Source organism: Neovison vison, chromosome 2 (assembly GCF_020171115.1).
Source record: "Neovison vison isolate M4711 chromosome 2, ASM_NN_V1, whole genome shotgun sequence".
Taxonomy (NCBI): domain Eukaryota; kingdom Metazoa; phylum Chordata; class Mammalia; order Carnivora; family Mustelidae; genus Neogale; species Neogale vison.
The window spans coordinates 218086211-218105268 of record NC_058092.1 but is presented as its reverse complement, the minus strand read 5'-3'; the positions used below and the strand labels follow the sequence as shown (position 1 = coordinate 218105268).

Below are 19058 nucleotides of genomic sequence, written 5' to 3'. Positions count from 1 at the left end.
AAAACCACCTTGCCTGAGACAAGGATGCTCTATAAAATTGAACCACTTCATATTATTGTGGAAATAACTTTCTCGCCGTAGTGCCAAAAGGTTGTTCTATATTATTGTTAATGGTGGTTGGAGACGCAAACAAATGGGATCACTTGATGACTTATTTGTTATTTAGAAAATGACAGCTTTCATATGCCAATAAATGTGAAATCACCTGGAAGTATTCTTGGGAATTTAGGAGCCATCCGAACGTCCTTGCTGAATGCACCTGCTAGATTTTAATGAAGGGACGTGAGTGTGTTCTTCGTACATGTTCTGGCAGCCCTGTCTCAGCCAGCCATCTGATGAGCAGACACTGTCTGTTCAGTGGAGAGACGGAGACACCTACATAACTTTGTCACAGTTTTTGGTTGGTAGACAGTGGCCTCGCTGGAACATGGAGTGAGGCCATTAGTCTCCAGTTCCGTGTGTGCTTTTCGTCTCGTCCCGAGGGCGCCTGACAGCCAGGATCGCGCTCGCTCCCCCACGTCCTTCTCTCCTCTTCACGAAGGGGCAGGTTGAAGGCACAGCGAGGAGCCTCGAATCCATCCTGGGTTACAGAAACACAGATCAGTCCGCGCGCATCTCCGTGCGCGCTTCTGTGCCATTTGCGCTGACAGGACACGGCTCTCCACGCTGCCATGATCTGTTCTTGAGGTTTCAGTACGATGGCCTCCCAAGGCTGGAGAAAGCTCTGTGTGTCTGTCTGGCATGTGGATCTTTTCTGACGTGGCGCTAGTATTTTTTTCTTCCCTTCCCTTCTCCTCTTTTCCTGGAGCTGCCGCATCCTTAGGCAGGAAGCTTGACACCCCGGGCTGCAGTGATTTCTCTTCCTCCGGCCACACATGAAGCACATCTTTCATGCTTCTCCTTCTCCGAACCAAGCTCAGAAAGTGCCAATTAATAAGTCGCCGGGGAAGAAGTCCGTGGGTAGTATTCAGGCCTCCTGTCTGGAGGTGTTGGGTGCGCACTCTGACTGACCTGAAGCAGACCTGTGGAGAGTCGGGAATGAGGTACTGGATCACAGAAAGGAGGCATAAAATGAGAGACTAGAAAGCTGTGTTCAGGGCGGCTTCTCCATCGTGGTCCTGTTGTGGATGGTCCCCACCACTCTGACCGTGGTCAGCCGTCCTAACAAGAAAGTACAGAGCAGGGGCGCCTGGGTGGCTCAGTGGGTTAAGCCTCTGCCTTCAGCTCAGGTCATGATCTCAGGGTCCTGGGATCGAGTCCCCTCATCGGGCTCTCTGCTCAGCAGGGCGCCTGCTTCCCCCTCTCTCTCTGCCTGCCTCTCTGCCTACTTCTGATCTCTCTCTCTCTCTCTGTCAAATAAGTAAATAAAATCTTAAAAAAAAAAAAAGAAAGAAAGAAAGAAAGAGCCCAGCATCTGAAGCTCTGAACATGTCCACATTTAAAGCAAATTATTTGGTTGGTAGACTGAAGACCAAGCAGGACGCCCAACTTCTCTTTCCACGGCGCTTCCATTCATGCCTGCTCAGACTGCTCTGCGTCTTTCTACTTCCATGTGACGACTCCGGAAACTCTTCATTTATTTACTTACTCATTTGGAAAATATTTATGGAGTCTATAAAATATGCCAGCTATTACTCTAGCTTTTGGGACTATACCTGTGGGGCAGAAAAAGAGAAATATCCCATATCCCTATTCTCATGGAGTTAATGTACTAGTAGGGATTATGTAGATGATAAGCAAAATAAAAAAAGGAAATTATGAGATAGATTAAAGGTGACATAGTTGGCCTCATACAATTTCCAGGGAAGGCTTTAGAACGCCCAGTCTTTGAGTCAAGACTCAGGAAATCAGACAAAAGGTAGGATGACATACAGGGCTAGTGTTGATGTGAACAAGAGGGCTTATGGTAAGAGAGAAAAACAGTGGAGCCCACGCTATGTTTCTTTCCACCTTAACCACAACAGACTATGATAAGTCTTGCTCTTTTATGTCCCCAAATGGAAAGTAGACAAGGCACAATAGAAAAGAGGGCCGAGGTTAGAGGAAGAGTAGGACATACTTTAGATGAAGGAAATAATTGTGGGGGAAAAAACAAAACAAAACAAGGAACCCTGTAGAACGCACCCCTCCATGTCTTCTTCCTTCCTTACACATTGTCTGCCTCTTTGAGTTTTTTTGTTTGTTTGTTTGTTTGTTTGTTTATCGTTTCATGGCATTGGTCCAGGAGAACAAACCCGCAGAGTCAAGGTCCTTGTTTGACCAAACGTTCTTTGTTCTTTTTTCCTCTCTTTTTAAAATTTTAACTTGTTGCTAAGTTTTGTAAATGTGTAAGCTTAACTTTTTGTTGTTTTCTCTCCCCCACAATGCCTGGCCGCAGATTATGTTACTCACAGACCCGGAGATTGAGAGCAGCTTACTCATCAGCTCCGATGAGGGGGCCACCTATCAAAAGTACCGGCTCAACTTCTACATCCAAAGCTTGCTTTTCCACCCCAAGCAGGAAGACTGGATTCTGGCATACAGCCAAGACCAGAAGGTGAGTGTGATTACCTTGTTGGAGACAACAGCGCATGGTTTTCCAGGGAGCAGGCTGCTAGCTAATTGTCTCTGTATCTCTTCTTGGTGGTGGCTTTGGTTTGGGGCAGTACCTGAACTCTGAGCCAGGGGGTCAGGGGCAGCAAGGAGGATTTCAGGGTGCTCACTTGAGCTCTGTCTACATCTGAAACAGCATGTAAGGCAAAAGCCTGAAACTCAGGAAGACATGGTGAAGCCGTTCTTAACTGTGGCAGGCAGTAACTTAAAAATGTGGTGGGCAGTGAGGAGTTCCCAACCCCTTTGGAATCTGAGACTGTTTTGTGCATGTGGAGATATGACTGTTTTTCTAGGTAAAGGGCCCATAGCTTTTCTCAAACCCTTATAGGGAAGCACAACCCTGAAAAGGCAAAGAGCACTAACTAGGGATTTGCCAAAACAGTGAAAGAAATGGCCAGAGAACCAATAATAATGTCCATAGATAATATTATTCAGAGTCAAGTAATGTCAGGATTTGTCTGTTTTTGGTGATTGCATTGAAGGAAAAGTCTACTTTGTAAGAAAGTGCTGAATGAGGTTGTGCATGGGTGCGTGCGTGTGTGTGTGTGTGTGTATGAGATATGTTTATGTGTTTTATGGGATACATACTATAAAATATATTACATACTCTATAATACAGATACACTATAAAACACCTTTAGCTCCTGTTTTTAGAAAAACTTAACATTTTCAGATAGAATATAAGGCGAACAACAGCAGATATAATTAAATAGAAGTTTCACAGGCAAATAACAGACTCTAGCTATAAAAGCCAACCAGAAAATAGGTGCAAAAGTGGAATGCTCTTTGTGAACTGTGATTCAGTGATGCTATCTTGCAGATTATTTTTATAGGAATCTTGTGCTAGAAAGTACATGTATTTAAAGAAATACTGGATTTCTATGAGTGAGGAGGGTGCTCAAGGGTTTTTTGTTTTGTTTTGTTTTATTTTTGTTTGTTTTTGTTTTTTTCTTTTCTGTTGGGAAGATATAGATGTGAGAGGAGGGGAATGGTGGAAGTAACTTTCCAAGGTCTCTACTGGCATGGGCATTTTGGAGGAAGCAAATTAAAATTCTCAGGATTGGAATTTTATTCATGCTGCCCTTACTGCAAAAAAAAAAAAAAAATGCACATTGAGCCTAAAAATAGAAAAGATTTACAATTAGTTTAAAAAAAAAACAAAAAACACTAAGCAGCTTGCCTACCCTTTTACACTTGATCTTAGCCAAAAGGCCGAGAAGCAATTGCGTACCCTTTTACAGAATGTGCAATTCCATTCCTGGAGTCAGGCCACCATGCATCTGGTCCAAGATGGTGCAGTTACCAGAGGCGAGGCTGAGCAGCTCAGAACAGAGAGAGTAGTAGTCATTTAATCCACCGGGCTATTGTATTTTCTTTGGCAGTTGGTTAATTTTCCGTCTGATGCCAGAGGTGCAGTGAGGGCCAGATTTACCTGCCTAAGTTAAAACAGTTGTGCTGGAGGAGATGCCCAGAAACAGAACCCTTTATGCCTTAGCACTTCTAACAGTGCTCCCCACAATCACCGTGGCCAAGTGGACAACCATGGGGGAGTGAGGACATCTGAGTTGGGGCCCCAACTCAGCCATGGAACTTGGTACACAGTACTTGGTGTTGGCTCTTTGGCTTAAAATACGTTTGCATGAATCAGTATACTTACAGGTGTCCATCCAAATGAGATTGAAAAAAACCAACAACACATTAAGCCCCATGTCTGGTTTAGGTGCTCATCGGGGTTCAGTGTTGGTCTCAAAAACCTTTATCAAGGAGCATTCAGTCCATGTGGGAAGAGAAGACAAATGCATGTGTGTTCACCAGTAGTCTAACAGAGGCCAAGAATCAGTGCCTTCATTCACACATAATAGAAACCCAGTTGAAGTAGCTGGATGCAGTCTATGAAATTGTCAGCCCAAAGTTCAGGAGATGGAGATCTTATGAAATGATTTCACCTTGACCTTGAGGAATATATGTCATATTTCTGTTTGGAGGGTCGTACTTCACACAAGAGGAATGTCAGAAACAATAATACAAAGTTAGAAAAACCATGTCTACACAGTTGGGAATGTGTCTATTTGGCTGAAACTGAAATTTTGTAAAGTTAATTCTGGGTATATTTGTGGAATCTGATATTGATTGTTTTTTACTGTTTTGACTATTGGACTGCAAGGCAGAATAAATCTCGTTTTCATAATTAAGAGCCTTGTGAAAATTTTGGATAGTGGAATAGTGTGTTCAGAGGTATAGATTGCAAAGTTTAACCTGGTAGTAATTTTAGGATGAACTGTGGTTATAGGAGGTCAAAAGCAAGAAGATTACTTAGGGTGATATCACCGTAGTCCTGTTCTGGACCAAAAAGTATCTTCTGTGACCATGGACCCAATGAATGGTCATTGTAGAGGTGGAAGAAGCCTTGACAGTCCTTCTGGTACGTAGCTAACAAACGCCAGATCTGAGAAGTTAGTGAATTTTCCTAAAGGGAAATACCACTCATTAGCATCAAATGCCAACGTTCAGTGAATGGAATGAAGGCTTATGTGACATTTGGTAGGATTCTCATTCTTGATTGTGACATCTTGAGATTAGTAGGGAGTCAGAAACCTGCCTTTGTGTTGAACTCTCTATTTTTCCAGGAAAGAATGAAGGGGGAATCATCCTGGAAAAAAATTGTGGATAACCTTCTAATATGAGTAGGGGATAGAGTATACCTTGTCTCAGGGCTTGAATCATAGAATGAGGACCAGGGCTTTCGCTGGGAGGAGAGTGGGCTGCCGCCGTCGGATGGCTCGGCTGGAAGTCAAGTTGAGAGGGTCTGGGGCCGCTCAGGTGGGTCCGTGAGAGGGACATGATAGCCGGCAGTCACCCGTGAATCCTGGAGCGTTCACCGCGGAGGAGGTGCCGCAGTGAGCACGGAGGAGGGCCCTGCGCTGGTGCCAGCAGGCCCGCTACTGTATTTGCCCAGGAGAAGGGAACTTTTATTCTTTCGTGGAAGGATTGCTCATCAGTTTTTCTGTGACAGCTGCTCTTGCCGCTGTGGCAGAATTCCCAGCTCTGATCTCGCCTCAGCGCGAGGACTTGCTCTGCTGGATGCTTTCCTACGCCAATGTACGGTGAACAGAATCCCCAAGCAGAAGGTGCTGGCTCTTAGAAAGAGTCTTCTTGAGGTGACAGCTCCTGCAGCCTCACCTGCGAACAGAATCCTCCTTCGCTCCCTCTTTCCTCGTGTCCCACCCGCCCTTGTCTTCTCAGACATCCATGCCCTCTTTTACACATACTCTCCCACTTTTGCCAACTGTACTTTTCCCTTATTTCCCTGCCATGGCTTTTTCTCTCCCACATTGCAGGAGACTTTTAAGGCCCCGAGGACAGAGTCTGGGTCTCTGGCTTGCTGGATGGAGCCCATATGGGCTGCGGTGCTCTGCTCTGCTTGGCCTGCACTTCATCGTGAAGGCCTCTGTACCCAGTGGAGGCTTTTTGATGTGAACATTTTAAAGGACTCAAAGAAATTGCTGAGCAGATTGCCCTTTCTGGCCCAAGATAGAGTTTTACTGGCCATCAATTCCATAGCAAATCAGATTTAAAAAACAACAACAACATCAGCAGCTTTTAATCAAGGAGAAATGCATATGGACAAATGGCCTCAGAATTCATAAAATCAGGACTCCCCCCGCCCACACCTGTCAGTGGTATGAAATTCCTAGGCAGTTGCCAAGAGGTAAAAGCTTTCTTGAAGGGGAAGGGTGGTTAGGAACCCTAATCCTTCTGAAGTCCTAAAGAAGTACTACTTAGGTAGCCTTTGTCTGGGGCCTTCTGCAGCATTGCCATAGCACTAGCCTCCTGGACTTCTAACAGGTCTATGTGAGGACATGCCTTTGGAAAGCCTTGGAATGTCCAGAAAAATAAACATTATAGACCTTACGGAAATTTTACGTCAAATGGACAGGGCGATACTGATCCCATAAAGTCACACCGCTTAGAATTCTTACAGAATAGCAGTCGGTCACTGTGGACACTATGAAGAATCCATGGCATTTAGTGTAGAAGCACCCAAATTGTGCTTTCCTTTGTTTATTTATTTTTTGTTTCTTTAATTAAGCAGTAGGTAAAGCAAACATCCTGTGCCTTCTTTTTGTTTCTTTGCATTTGGAAATTGAGCAGGTACTGGAGAACAGAGAGAGAGAGAGAGAGAGAGAGAGAGAACATTCTTCACTTCATTGCTAGTTTCCTCTCACTTTCTTGCCTCAGTGCAGGAAACCACCCAAGGAAGGCTTAGCAGCAGGCTGAGCCTGCCAGATTACATCTTTATTTTAATTTGGCAATAAACTAGTGTACAAACTGTGCTATAAAACATTGCCTCCAACGGCATCTCTCAGTCTGCCTTAAACACCTCACTAAACATGATGTGTTGGGAAACATTTGAAATGAGAGAAAACAAAGCGCAGATGTGACTGAAAGAAAAAAATGGGAGAAAAGTGTAAGAATATGCATATACCTCTGTTTTGCAGGCCGCTGTGGGGGGCCCTGGGCTCATGGCCTCTCCATTAGCGGTCGCCCCACTGGATCGATTTATAAAGGGGAGGGTCTGCAGGGTTTTGAAAGAGACATGAACAGTCCTGAGCAGCTCAGAAGGAGAGGCCCCCTTGCTCTGCTTTCCCAGGTTGGTAAAGCTCTGCCAGTGGGGGTCCGCTGACCCTGACCCCTTTTCTCTGGTCCTGTGCAAGTACCTCCTCTCATCACGCCTGTGGCTGTCCAAGTCCATCGAGGCCATGAATGCAATTCCCATTCCCCCAGCAAGAAATCGACCTGAACGAAGCGGCGGGGTCTGAGCTGTGGGAAAGCGGAGAGCAGGTGCTCTTAAGACACTCAGAAGGGCAGGGGTGGGGAGGGGTCAGGAAGCTCAGCCGGCTGACTGTTCTTGGAACCGAAGGTGGCTCGCCCAGTGTCACCAGACATTCGCGGCTTTTCAAGAGCAGGAATCCGGCTTCGTGTGAAATGTGATATTTTCTTATTTTTAAGTATTTATAACTAACTCAGAAATTTAAAAGAGAAAACTGTGCAGGGCAAAGAAACCTCACCTGCTGTCTTACACGGGCCCCCAATCCTTTTTTCGGTCCCTTCTGTTTTTCCCATCGTCTTTGTGTTTCTCCTGTTCATGGATCTCCCTATCAGTTTTATTTTAGGAGATGTTAGATTGTTTGGTGAATTTAAAAAATGCATCTAAGTGGGGTGATCCGTCCCGTGGGGGGAAAGACAAAACCTTTAAGACCGTTTGGTGGACCACCCCACGCTTTGCGGCGGTAGTAGGATACTCTGCAATTTATATTGTTCCATTTATTTTGGAGCTCTGTGATTCGGCAATACAAGGCCTATCACATGGGAATCTGCTTGATTCGTCTGTATTCCACATCACAGTTTATGAGAGAAATAAGAAATCCTAAGGCTTGCATGTTCGCCTCACCTTTAGTATTTTGGTATTTATGTATGTGTGTAAGACACACACAAAACCAAAACATGACGTTCAAGGCAGAGAACACGTTTTGATAAGGGGTCTTTTTCTACAAATAGCTGAGGCTCTGGAGTGCCTTGGTGGCTCAGTCTATGAAGTGTCTGCTTTCGGGTCAGGTCTTGTTCTCAGGATCCTGGGATGGAGCCTCACATCAGCTCCCTGCTCAGCACGGAGTGTGCTTGTCCCTCTCCCTCTGCCTTTCTCTCCCGCTCATGCTCTCTCTCTCTCACATAAATAAATAAATTCTTTAAAAAAAATAGTTGAAATTCTAAATATTACTAGCCAGCATTCTCTGTATGAGTGAAAATGGACTTTGAGTTAAAATGATATACTGGTAGGAAAGGAAAATTATACTGCCAGTGTGTTTGATAGCATACCATAGAATTTTAGTAACTTGCATAAAAGTAAATTTAAAAATACTTTTCGTTTCATATCCATTCTTAGGAAAAACAATAACAGCAACAACAGCTTCCTTCCATTCCTTTTTAATCTTTTGTACTTCTCCTGACTGGTCCCTCACAGAAGGCCATTGCTGATCACAATGATTTTGGATGCTGAGAATTCCCTGGGAAATTATGATTGCTCGAAAAAGGGATAAATGTCAGCATTTCCCAAAACTCAGTCATACTGGTTTCTCACAAGTGCTAGACAGTCCAGAAACCAGGTAAGAGCGTGAGCTCTCTACTCTGTCAGGCCCTCCCAATGGCCGGGGGACCTCCAACATTTCATTGACCTTTACTGGTTCTCCAACAAGACTGTGTGAGGATGCTGACATGATGTACATGAAACACTTAACACAGAGCCTGGTACAGAGCCAGCTTCGTGGAGATGCCAGCCGATGTATTGTTCACAGGCCTGAGAGTTAGCTGACCCGGTGTGGCGTAGCTGGGTTTAGACACAAGGCTGTCTTCCTTGTCAGTAGTGTCTCCCCAGTACCTGAAGTCATAGACACTTTAGTCAAAGTCGCGTGCCCTCTTAGCGATCGGTTACTAAAAAGTACCGTGAAACCAGAATGAATGGAGCAAGGTACAAGGAGTACACGGTACTCAGAAAATATTGATTATAATAAAAGTAAGCCATTAAATATTAAAGCATTTGTCTTCACAGTAGCTCTATTTGTTTTTTAATAGACCCAGCAGCCCCCTAACGTCAAAAGGGCAAGATTGAAATAAAAGAGAAATAGATCCTTGAAATTCAGCCCCCTGCGGATATTCAAATAATTTCTGCACAAGCACAAACACTTAGGAAACTGATATCTACCCAATACCGTCATGTTTCCCCAAGGCACTGCATTAAGTAAAAAGGCACTCAGTTATTTATAAGAAATATGTTGAACATTATATTCCATGCTGATTAGGTAGGAATTCCATGTGCTTGAAATTCTCCAATGTCAGAGCTGATTTCTAATCTCATGAATATGTAAATAACTTCAGTATCCAAGTACAAAACTAGCAATTAGAGTGGAAACCGGGGAGCTTGCTAAATGTCATCCCAATGTCATCCCAATGCTTGTTTATAAAACAAATCCTCAAGCTGAAATGCCATCATAGGTAAACAGGGAGACCTCTGTTCCTCTTAGATACCTGTCTAACCAGCTTGCATTATTATTTTTCACTTGCAACCTGGAGAACACTTTGCTCTACCTGTTCCTAACCATTTGAGTGAAACGAGCTGGAAGAATAAGGAAAATGGACATTTAGAAGGAGTCAGTGGGATTAAAGTTAGAACAGGCACAATTATGCTATTTGGTAGCTCTTTAAGCTTTGAAATAGAGATAGTTCCATTTTTGCTTGTACAAATCCTTAGCCTGTTCATTTGATCTGTTCTGTCCACCAGTTCTTGTCTGAATGGTTTATGATGTGTCCTTCATGACGGCACCAGTCTGGAAAAGTTTGAAGGGCATTGGATCTCATAAGAGAAGATGGATCTCTTTCCTTAAAAAGCTCATGGGGTACCCAGAAAGACCTGCCTCGAATGGGGGCCCTTTAGAAATCTGGTAATGCTAGGATTTCCCACGTTCTTCCATGACAAGAGTGGTTGCAAGCAATGATGTTGCCAAGAAAGGGAGTGATTTGGGGAGGAGAAAGGCTTGGCCTTGTGAGTAGACACATTTTGTGAGTTTATGACTCTATGGTTTTCCTATTAAAAAAAAAAAAAAGTTATCTTGTCCAATCTCCTATCAGCAGTACAAACTACAAATGGCACAGTCATTGCCCCAAGGAACCCAGAGGCCAAGATCACATAGCTGGCAAGAAGAAGAAAACCCAGAAGTCATGTACCCTCCTAAAATTGCCAGGTTCCTTTACTGAGGTATACTCTTTAAAAAAAAAAAAAAAAAAAATATATATATATATATATATATATATATATATATATATATATATTTATTTATTTGACAGAGATAGAGATCACAAGTAAGCAGAGAGGCAGGGTGGGGGTAGGGATGGGGGGAAGCAGGCTCCCTGCGGAGCAGAGAGCCTGATGTGGGGCTCGATCCAAGGACTCTGAGATCATGACCTGAGCTGAAGGCAGAGGCTTAACCCACTGAGCCATCCAGATGCCCCACTGAGACATATTCTTAATAGAAAATATTATTAAATGAAGAGGCACCAATATAGACCTTCAAGGCCTCGCTCTCCAGACTTGCTTAACTCCGGTGCCTGCCTGGCTGATCCCACTACAGACACCACTACGGGCATGATGAGAAAATATCCCAGGACAGCAGGACATGAGATTCAAAGCCAAACAGGGTCAGTTGCTCTAGGAAAGACCACGATAAAAATTTTCAGCCTCAAAGGTTGGGAACTGGAAGCCTTGTCTAGGACCCTTCCTTGCTTTTAGGATGTCTGGAAGAAAAGGCAGTTTCATCTGCTTCTCCCTGTCATTCCTCCCTTCCTTGGGGTCTGAGGACAGTCAGTGAAGGCTGCTGGCAATAATCTGTAGCACAAATGAGCAAGAGAGAGAGAGAGAGAGAACTAGCATTGACCTTTCACTCTGTAGCAGGCATTCTGCAAGGCCTTTCACATCAAGTGCTGAACTTCATTCTTAGAGCAAACATTAGAGATGTTATTGTGCCCATTTAGCATTTGGGGAACCTGAGGCTCTACGGAATTAAGAAAATTTCTTAACATGGCCTGTCAGGCAATTGCTAGAGCCATAGTATAGCCTGTGTTTGAATGTCTTCCCACTCCGTCCTCCCTGCCCCATTGATCCAAAAACCCTTTGCCTCCCTAGAAAAAACCAGTGTGATTTTTAAATTTTCTTTAATTGCTGTTGTTTCTCCGATTTTTCTGTCATGATCTCTTTCCCATCCCACCTACCATGAGAACTGTTCCCTCTGACAGATGCTGCGGCCCCATTTCCAGAGCTCATTTCACAGCAGGGGGAGGACTGTTGTTTGAAGATCACAAGGGAGAGGAAGGGAGTGGCAGGAGGAACCCACGAGCCAGCAGGAAAGCACCCATGACTGGTTCCTAGGCACCCTGCGCCCCTCGTAGTGATAGAGTGGATTCCGCGTGTGAAATTGCCCCCTGCCCAGGAGGAGTGATGGGGGCATTCAGAAGTGACCCACTTCTGGTCAGCTATTTTTCTTTTTCTTTTTAAATTTTGTTTTGTTTCTTTATATATATATATATATATATATATATATATTTTAAAGATTTTATTTATTTATTTGACAGAGAAAGATTACAAGTAGGCAGAGAGGCAGGCAGAGAGAGAGAGGAGGAAGCAGGCTCCCTGCCGAGCAGAGAGCCCGATGTGGGACTCGATCCCAGGACCCTGAGATCATGACCTGAGCCGAAGGCAGCGGCTTAACCCACTGAGCCACCCAGGCGCCCCTGTTTCTTTATATTTTTTAACGGTGTCTCTCCCTGCTGTGGTGTGGCATCTTCCAGCTGGGCTGTCTCTCCTTCCTTCTGTCCTCACCGTCCTGAGGCTTCTGTCTTTCGGAGCCACAGTTCCGGTGACATTCCTGTTGTGTTTCGCAACTGCTGAGCTCTCTCATCTGTGCACTTAAATAATGGTGGGATCCTATGGCTAGTGAGGGCTACTCATTGATATTGAGGGATTTGTAACATAAACTCGATGTGAGCTTCCAATCATTTTATGTATCTTGTATTTATTTCGCCAGCTGTATTAGATATCTTTAAGGACCAGATTCCATCTTACATTTTTTTGTGTGTGTGGCCCTCGGTCACATATTGACGCTTCCTTCCCAGACAGCCTCAGTTCCTTATGTCTAATCCCCCGAGCCTGCCTCAAAGTGCCAAACCCAACTGTGGGGCATGTGACAGACTTCAGTGACAGCTGGGGAATGGCCAGTGACAGATTTGATAAATCCAGCCACAGGAGAGATGGATGGAGCCAGCGATGTGTCATCGTTCCTACTCACTTTTCATCAGCAAAGGCCGAATATCCAGCCTCGATGCTTCTTGTCCTTTGACCTTGCCGAGGTCCCCACGAGTTTCACTCGGATTGCATGTGTCCAGCCTACAGCCAGGCTCTATTTACAGTCCCTGCTCCCATTTTACTTCTCTGCAGGCAACCAGTCAATCTGGGTCTCTTGGTAGTTCCCCAAAGAAGAACAAAACACCACCCCAGCTTTGCTGCTCTGTTTATTTGCTCAGAATGACCCGTTCATTCTGGAACACTTTTTGTCCACAGTTATGTTAACTGTACTCCAGGCCCACCTTGAAAGCTCTGACAGACGCCCACCATTTTTCCTCTCCTACATAGGTCACCATAGTCCCCTGAACAACATGTTACACATTATTATTCTAGGTTGTCTGGATACTCCCTGATGAGCTAGTCTTTTCTTTGAGGAATTTTCATCTGTTGGGGATGGGAGAGCTGGTCTGTGATGGCCATCACGGTTCTCACCTTCTATCCCTGAGCCCACCAGACAGGAGGAAGACTCAGGCTAGCACTTAGTGAAGTTTTATCAAACTATTTTGGGTACCACAGGATGTGTTTTTCCTGTAGAGTGAGTTCAGGCCTTCTCCTGTGTGGTAGAACCAGGACATTAGAACATATTTCTGAAGACCCTAGATTTCTGTGGATGGATGCTCTTCCTGTTGAAGCTGATGGAGGAAAGAGCTTGATGTTTGCTGTGCCTTAGGCCTGGCTTTAGGAATTCATCTGAGGTGCTCAAGGTACCATCTCTTTCTTCCTAAAAAGAATTCAGTAACAGCAGTGAGAACTGGAGAATCATGAGGTAGATGAGTGCTTTGTACCCAGGCCATCCTCAGGGCAGTATAAGGATGAGGCAAGTAAAATAAAACTGGCAGGGTTTTCTGTCAGCCTTCTCAGGAAGTGCAATTTGCAGGTCTCCTGCCTCTACAATGTTAAAGGCAGAGAAGCAAAAGGGAGTGAGCAGGGAGCCTTGAAAAGAGCCCACAGCAGGAAGTGTTCTGCCAACATGGAAGCCTCTTAAGGAGTCTGGTTGTGGGAGACCCAAGGACCTACCTCCTGCCTGGGAAAGTCTCCATGAGGAACTTCATGGGGAAAGCATTCAGTTCCACCAACCAAAGATTTAAAACATGTTCTCACTCCTCCCTTTTACCAAATTGTGTTCTTGCACCAATTTCCTAGTCACAGAAGAAAATCCCTAATGTGTACCTGTCTGCCTTGAAAAGAGGGGCTACGTTGATATGACTTTGAAATATTGAGAAGAAGAAATATTGAGAAGAAGGGGGCCGTGATGGGTACACGCTTTTGCATCAGACCAGAAAGTTGCCTTTCTCTTCGAAGAAAGATGCTACTCTGCTAGGGCTTCCACCTCCATGTGAATGAAAAGAAGATGGGAAATGAGCGTTGGCAACAGCTGGTCTCATACCCCCCCTTCTCTCACCCCATGTTGGTCTGCTCTAGATCAGGAGTGCTGACCTATGCCAGTGAATCTCACTGTTTCCCACCTTGCCCCCCAAGCGTCCCTCTTTATCCTCCCTCCAAGCCTGTGCCTCTCATCCGGCTTGCAGCTGGCAGCCTCCTGTGGATGGTACCAGAGATGGTTGACCAACTGGTGAAAAGCTCCTCATGAAACTAACCCTGGCCATCGCATCCTTTGCAATTAATTGTATTTTTACCTGCACTCTTCTTGCAGCAGACAAAGGCAGATGGCAAGAAAACCAGCCAATGTGAGGGATGTCTAAAAGAGAAAAGACTAAAAAAACAAAACATATTAGTAAAGAAAGAGGGAGGGAGGGAGGAAGAGGAGAGACACCATTCAGGCGAGGAGCATGGCGGGAGGGAGGCGCACGGACAGCCCCCGCCAGCACAGTGACAGCCTGGAGGGTCAGGCCCTGAGGCTGACAGTAAATCTTGAGCTTAGGCAAGCGTTGGGTTTGTGCTCCTTAAGTTGTATTTACTGAGGCAGGGAAGCAGTCTTGGATAGTTTAGGATGATTTGAGACAGGAAGGACTCTCTGCCTTGCATTCTTAGTCAACCGGAATCCTTTCCCTGTTCCCTTTCTTAAAATTTCAACTCCTTCAAAAAAATTTCCCCGGTTCTCTGTACCAGAGTTAGCACAACTGAAACAAAACCAAAAACCCTGCAAGAATGGTGTTTGGGGGTTTATGATGGAGGTTAGCTGATGGCTCTTGCCCTCCTAAAACTAATTCGTATATTCTGTCTTCCTTTCTCTGATCTCTCTCTCTCTCACCCGCTTTTTCTCTCTCTCTCCCTCTCTCTCTCTCTTCAGCATTGCTGGAGAAAGCTGCTTTGCTTTCTCTGATGTGACAGATCGTAATGATAGTTCTCAGTTCTGTGTTCTGACAGTCAAAAGAAGCCTTAGAGCCAGAGACAGACAGAGAGGGAAATAAATCTTATTTAGGTGCTGCCAACACTATGAATTTTATTAAAGGACGTTGACTCGTTTTGCAAAAAAGCCTTCCACTGGCAGCTGAGACAGTGTCATTGGGTAAAAGGCTTTGATCCTTTTCTCTTGTTTCTGGAAGAGAACTTGGCTGTCGGACTCTGCAGGTTTAATTACCACATTAATTTGAGTGGCTGTGAGTTGTTGTTGTCTCCTTTAGGTATGATACCAGGTTGGACAATGGGGCGAAATATTTGAAGTAGTAGATAGAGTATACAGAGCAGCTTTGGCTAAGGGTAAATTGCAGTATCCTGATATTTATATTTCTGGTTTGTTCATTTGTTTGTTTTTTAGGTATAAGCCTTTACTGGGGTTCCATGGAAATAAGATCTATTCCCCTGATAAGTTACCTTTGTCCACCCACTGGGAAGCCTGGATAGTTTACAAGATAGATCCATCACTAGGGAATTCGCGTGGTACAAATGGACACTTTTCTCCCCCTTGCCCAACTACTATGTGTTAGATATTTTCTAGAAGGAAAGGATTCCCAACACCTATAGACTTCATAGTCTCATCGAAGGGGCAGAGAGGGGTCTCCAATATTTTAGAACGACTTCTAGAAAGGAAGGAATTTCTGCCTTGCATTCATAGACGGCTCTCTTGGATGCTTACTAAGAAAATTAAATATAAATATGTTGTGGCCTGTAGCTTGATACCATCTGCGGAGCCACGGAAGTGAGGCCACAGGGAATTTTAGTGTGTAGGAGAAGGTTCATAGAAAAGGCCTGTTTTGGTCTGGGCCTAAAAAGAAGATGGGCATTGGGGTTAGGCAGGTCTTAAAATCACCTCAGCCAGAGTGGGGAGCATCAGTGGAGAAACAGTACAGGAAGTCTGCTCGGGTGTGAATGAGAACGTGAGAAGGGGAGTCCAACAGCACTAAAGGATTCCTCTCGAGAGAAAAAACGGGGGGAAAAATGTCACTGAGCTGAATGAGAGAGGCTTGGTTTATTGGATTATCTGGGACACCTCCTGCTTGAGGGGCCTCTGGGTGCTCACAAATAACAAAGCGACTCCTTGAAGAGGATAAAAACAAATATCATGGGACATACCTGACTGGTCCACAGATTCTGAATCCAAGCCTGGGGGATCAATTAAAAAAGACATAGAGGAAAAAACACACACGGATGCCGGCACCCGGTAATTCCTCACAAAGACGAATTCTGTGTGGGAGGCAGGGACGGCAAACCCTTGGTGTCACCGTATGAGCCCTCAGAGTTAATATTTGATTTTCAGGGAATATGTAAGTCCAGCCTCATGCACAGAATTGTCATGATTTGAAGCCATCCTGATTCTGTTACATTTGCATAGATCTTTGTATATTAATAGAAATATTAACATGCATTTATATATAGACATGGGCACACACAACAGTGTGAACTCTATTTTTCTTTTTTTTTAATTTAAATTCAATTAGCCAACATAGAGTACATCGTTAGTTTCAGATGTAAAGCTCAGTAATTTGTGAGTTGCCTATAACACCCAGTGCTCATCACATCACGTGTCCTCCTTAACGCCCGTCACCCAGTTACCCCGTCCCTCCACTTAACCTCCCTTCTAGCAATTCTCAGTTTGTTTCCTATACTTCCTATAGTTTCTTTCTTTTTTTTTCTTTTTAAGATTTCATTTACTTATTTGACTGAGAGAGACACAGCGAGAGAAGAAACACAAGCGGGGTGAGTGGGAGAGGGAGACGCAGACTTCCAGCTGACCAGGGAGCCCGATGTGGGGCTCGATCCCTGGACCCTGGGATCATGACCTGAGCCAAAGGCAGATGCCCAACGACTGAGCCACCCACGCACCCCTAGTTCCTGTAGTTTCCCATGGTTTTTCTGCTTCTCTGATGACTTCCCATTCATTTCACTTTAAACTCATGGGAAGAAGTGCAGCTATGGGCTTAAAAAAAAGATAGAGCAAGGGGAGAGGGAGAGGCAGATCCGCTCAGATGCAGGTGCTTGCTGTTGTTCTGCAAGTCTGTGTGCTCGGACGCCAAGTGTTTGGGACATGCTGGTGAACCAGAAACAGAACCCGCTTGGGTTCAGAATTAAGAGGGAATGTGTTGTCCCATCCCTTGTTATCTCTGTGAGGGGAGCTGCCTTCCCATCTCTCCTTATCACCCTGTAAAGGAATCAAGCATAAAATGTACCCAGTCATGATGGAGCAGAGAAAAAATAGTAAGACTTGAAAGAAGAAGCCACAGAGTCTCCATGCCTGGATGCCCGAATACTGTGTCGTCGGAGCCAGTGGAGCTGCTTGCTTAGTAATCACCTAGTTCAGTTTCCTTGGGGGCAGTGGGAGGCTTTAAAATGAGTTTTGATCCAATGGACACAATATCATATGACGCTCTTCCAAGGGTTGGTATATAGTCCCTCGAGCTGACGTGTCCCTTGGACTCACTCAGTGCATCTGCAACCTGGGTGAGTCACTTGGTGAGTCATTTGACCCTTCCCTGAGTGCTGGCACTGGAGGGGACAAAGCTGGCCAGTCACGGTACTCAGGATTGTATGACTCATTATCCATCCACTGTGGGATTTGGCGAATGCAGTGGTGGAAGATTGGGGTGTTGGTAGGTTACAGACCAAGCACATAGTAGAAAGGAGGTATTCCAAGTGATATTTATCAAATCAGTAGCCAGTAGTCCATGGGAACCAGAATGCCGGGAACAACAGGTGTCTCCAGGTTGCCATCAAAGGACGCTTCCATGGAGCTGTAGAGATTATTGGAGAAGAGCAGAGGTGTGGAGTGAGCCTCGGAGCAGGAAGTAGGAACAGAATTGTGTTTGGTGGGGGTGGAGCACGTGGAGTGTTGGACCCTGGCTCATGAGCACTGCTGCTTTGCCTTGCCCTGGAGATGCTGAAGCAGTGTAGCACGTGGCCTTGAACTCTCACCAGCTGTGGAGCCATCTGTAAAATAACTTCCGATACCATCACAGGGATGGCACGTGGATTAAATGAAATAATGCCTGGGAAGCTCTTGGGTCCCAGTGAAAGTGTCGTCCGCCTGGGCTGCTGGAATAGCCTGCAGGTTCTCTGGCTGTTGTGGAAGAGACCAGCACTGGCTCCTCTGGGCCACAGGGTCAGTCCCGGTCTCCCCGACTTGCCACTCAAAGCCGTGTTCCCGGCTGCCCTCCACATTCCCATCGACTCTTACCTAGCTAAGCCAGGCTTATTTGTATTTGCCCTTATATACCTCACCACCCTGACCCACATTGCTCCTTGTGTTGTGCCTGCCCCATTTCTGTCCGTTTGAACGCTGCCATTCATTCGGGCCCCAGCTGACTCTGCACATGTTCGTGAAGCACCCCTGACTGACGTCTGAGTCTTGTGGAGGCGATACTGCTCTGGTCATCAAGAGCCACGTATCAGATTTTGCCCTTCTTTGTAATCCGCGCAGTGATCTGTATAGGCTAGGTCAAGTGGCACGGCTGACTGGCACCAGGTAGAACGGGCACGAATCCCCGCTCATTCTCATATTTGCGGGCGTGTGATCTCCAACAAATGACGTAATCTTCCTGAACTTCAGCTTTCTCAGTTCTAAGGTGGCGATATTAGCACCCGCCTTGCAGCATGTACGTGAGGAGTAGAGACGGGATGTGGTTCATTCACCCGGCACATGGCAGGTGCTCCGTAAACAGTAGGCACAACTGTGGTGGTGGTGGTTGCTATTAGCATTGATCCAGCGAACTAATATTATGTATTTAATGTACCGGGGTCAAGGTGCGAAATAATTTCTCTTCTCTACAGTTATACAGCTCTGCTGAATTTGGGAGAAGGTGGCAGCTTATCCAGGAAGGGGTCGTACCTAACAGGTTCTACTGGTAAGTCTCATTTTATGTTGTAGCCCATTAAGGGATTACCTAGTAAATGAGTGCTAGAATCTTCTTCTCACCCAGATCTCTCACGTGAGGTACGCCTACATCTCCGTAGGGCAGGATGTGACTGGAAGAGTCAGCATTTCAAGGGAATGTTAAAGCTGTGCCTCAGATGACTCAAGGAGCCCCAAATAGATCGTTGAGATTAGTGAAGGACAAGGGCTTTATAACAGCTGTTTTGTTATATTTTGATGGGACTTGTGAAATAGTTACTTAAAACATTT

General features: G+C 45.2%; 1 protein-coding gene and 1 pseudogene across 4 annotated transcripts in view; one reads left to right on the top strand and one right to left on the bottom strand.

Moving 5' to 3' along the window:
* SORCS1 (sortilin related VPS10 domain containing receptor 1) overlaps positions 1-19058 on the top strand; it is a 519072-nt gene that overhangs the window by 333494 nt on the left and 166520 nt on the right. For all 4 annotated transcript variants that reach the window (XM_044240472.1, XM_044240471.1, XM_044240469.1 and 1 more), the window contains exons 4-5: positions 2378-2536; positions 18707-18780. In XM_044240472.1, the coding sequence (XP_044096407.1) occupies positions 2378-2536; positions 18707-18780 (233 nt within the window). The remainder of the gene's footprint in view (positions 1-2377; positions 2537-18706; positions 18781-19058) is intronic.
* Positions 3722-3816, bottom strand: LOC122901394 (annotated as a pseudogene).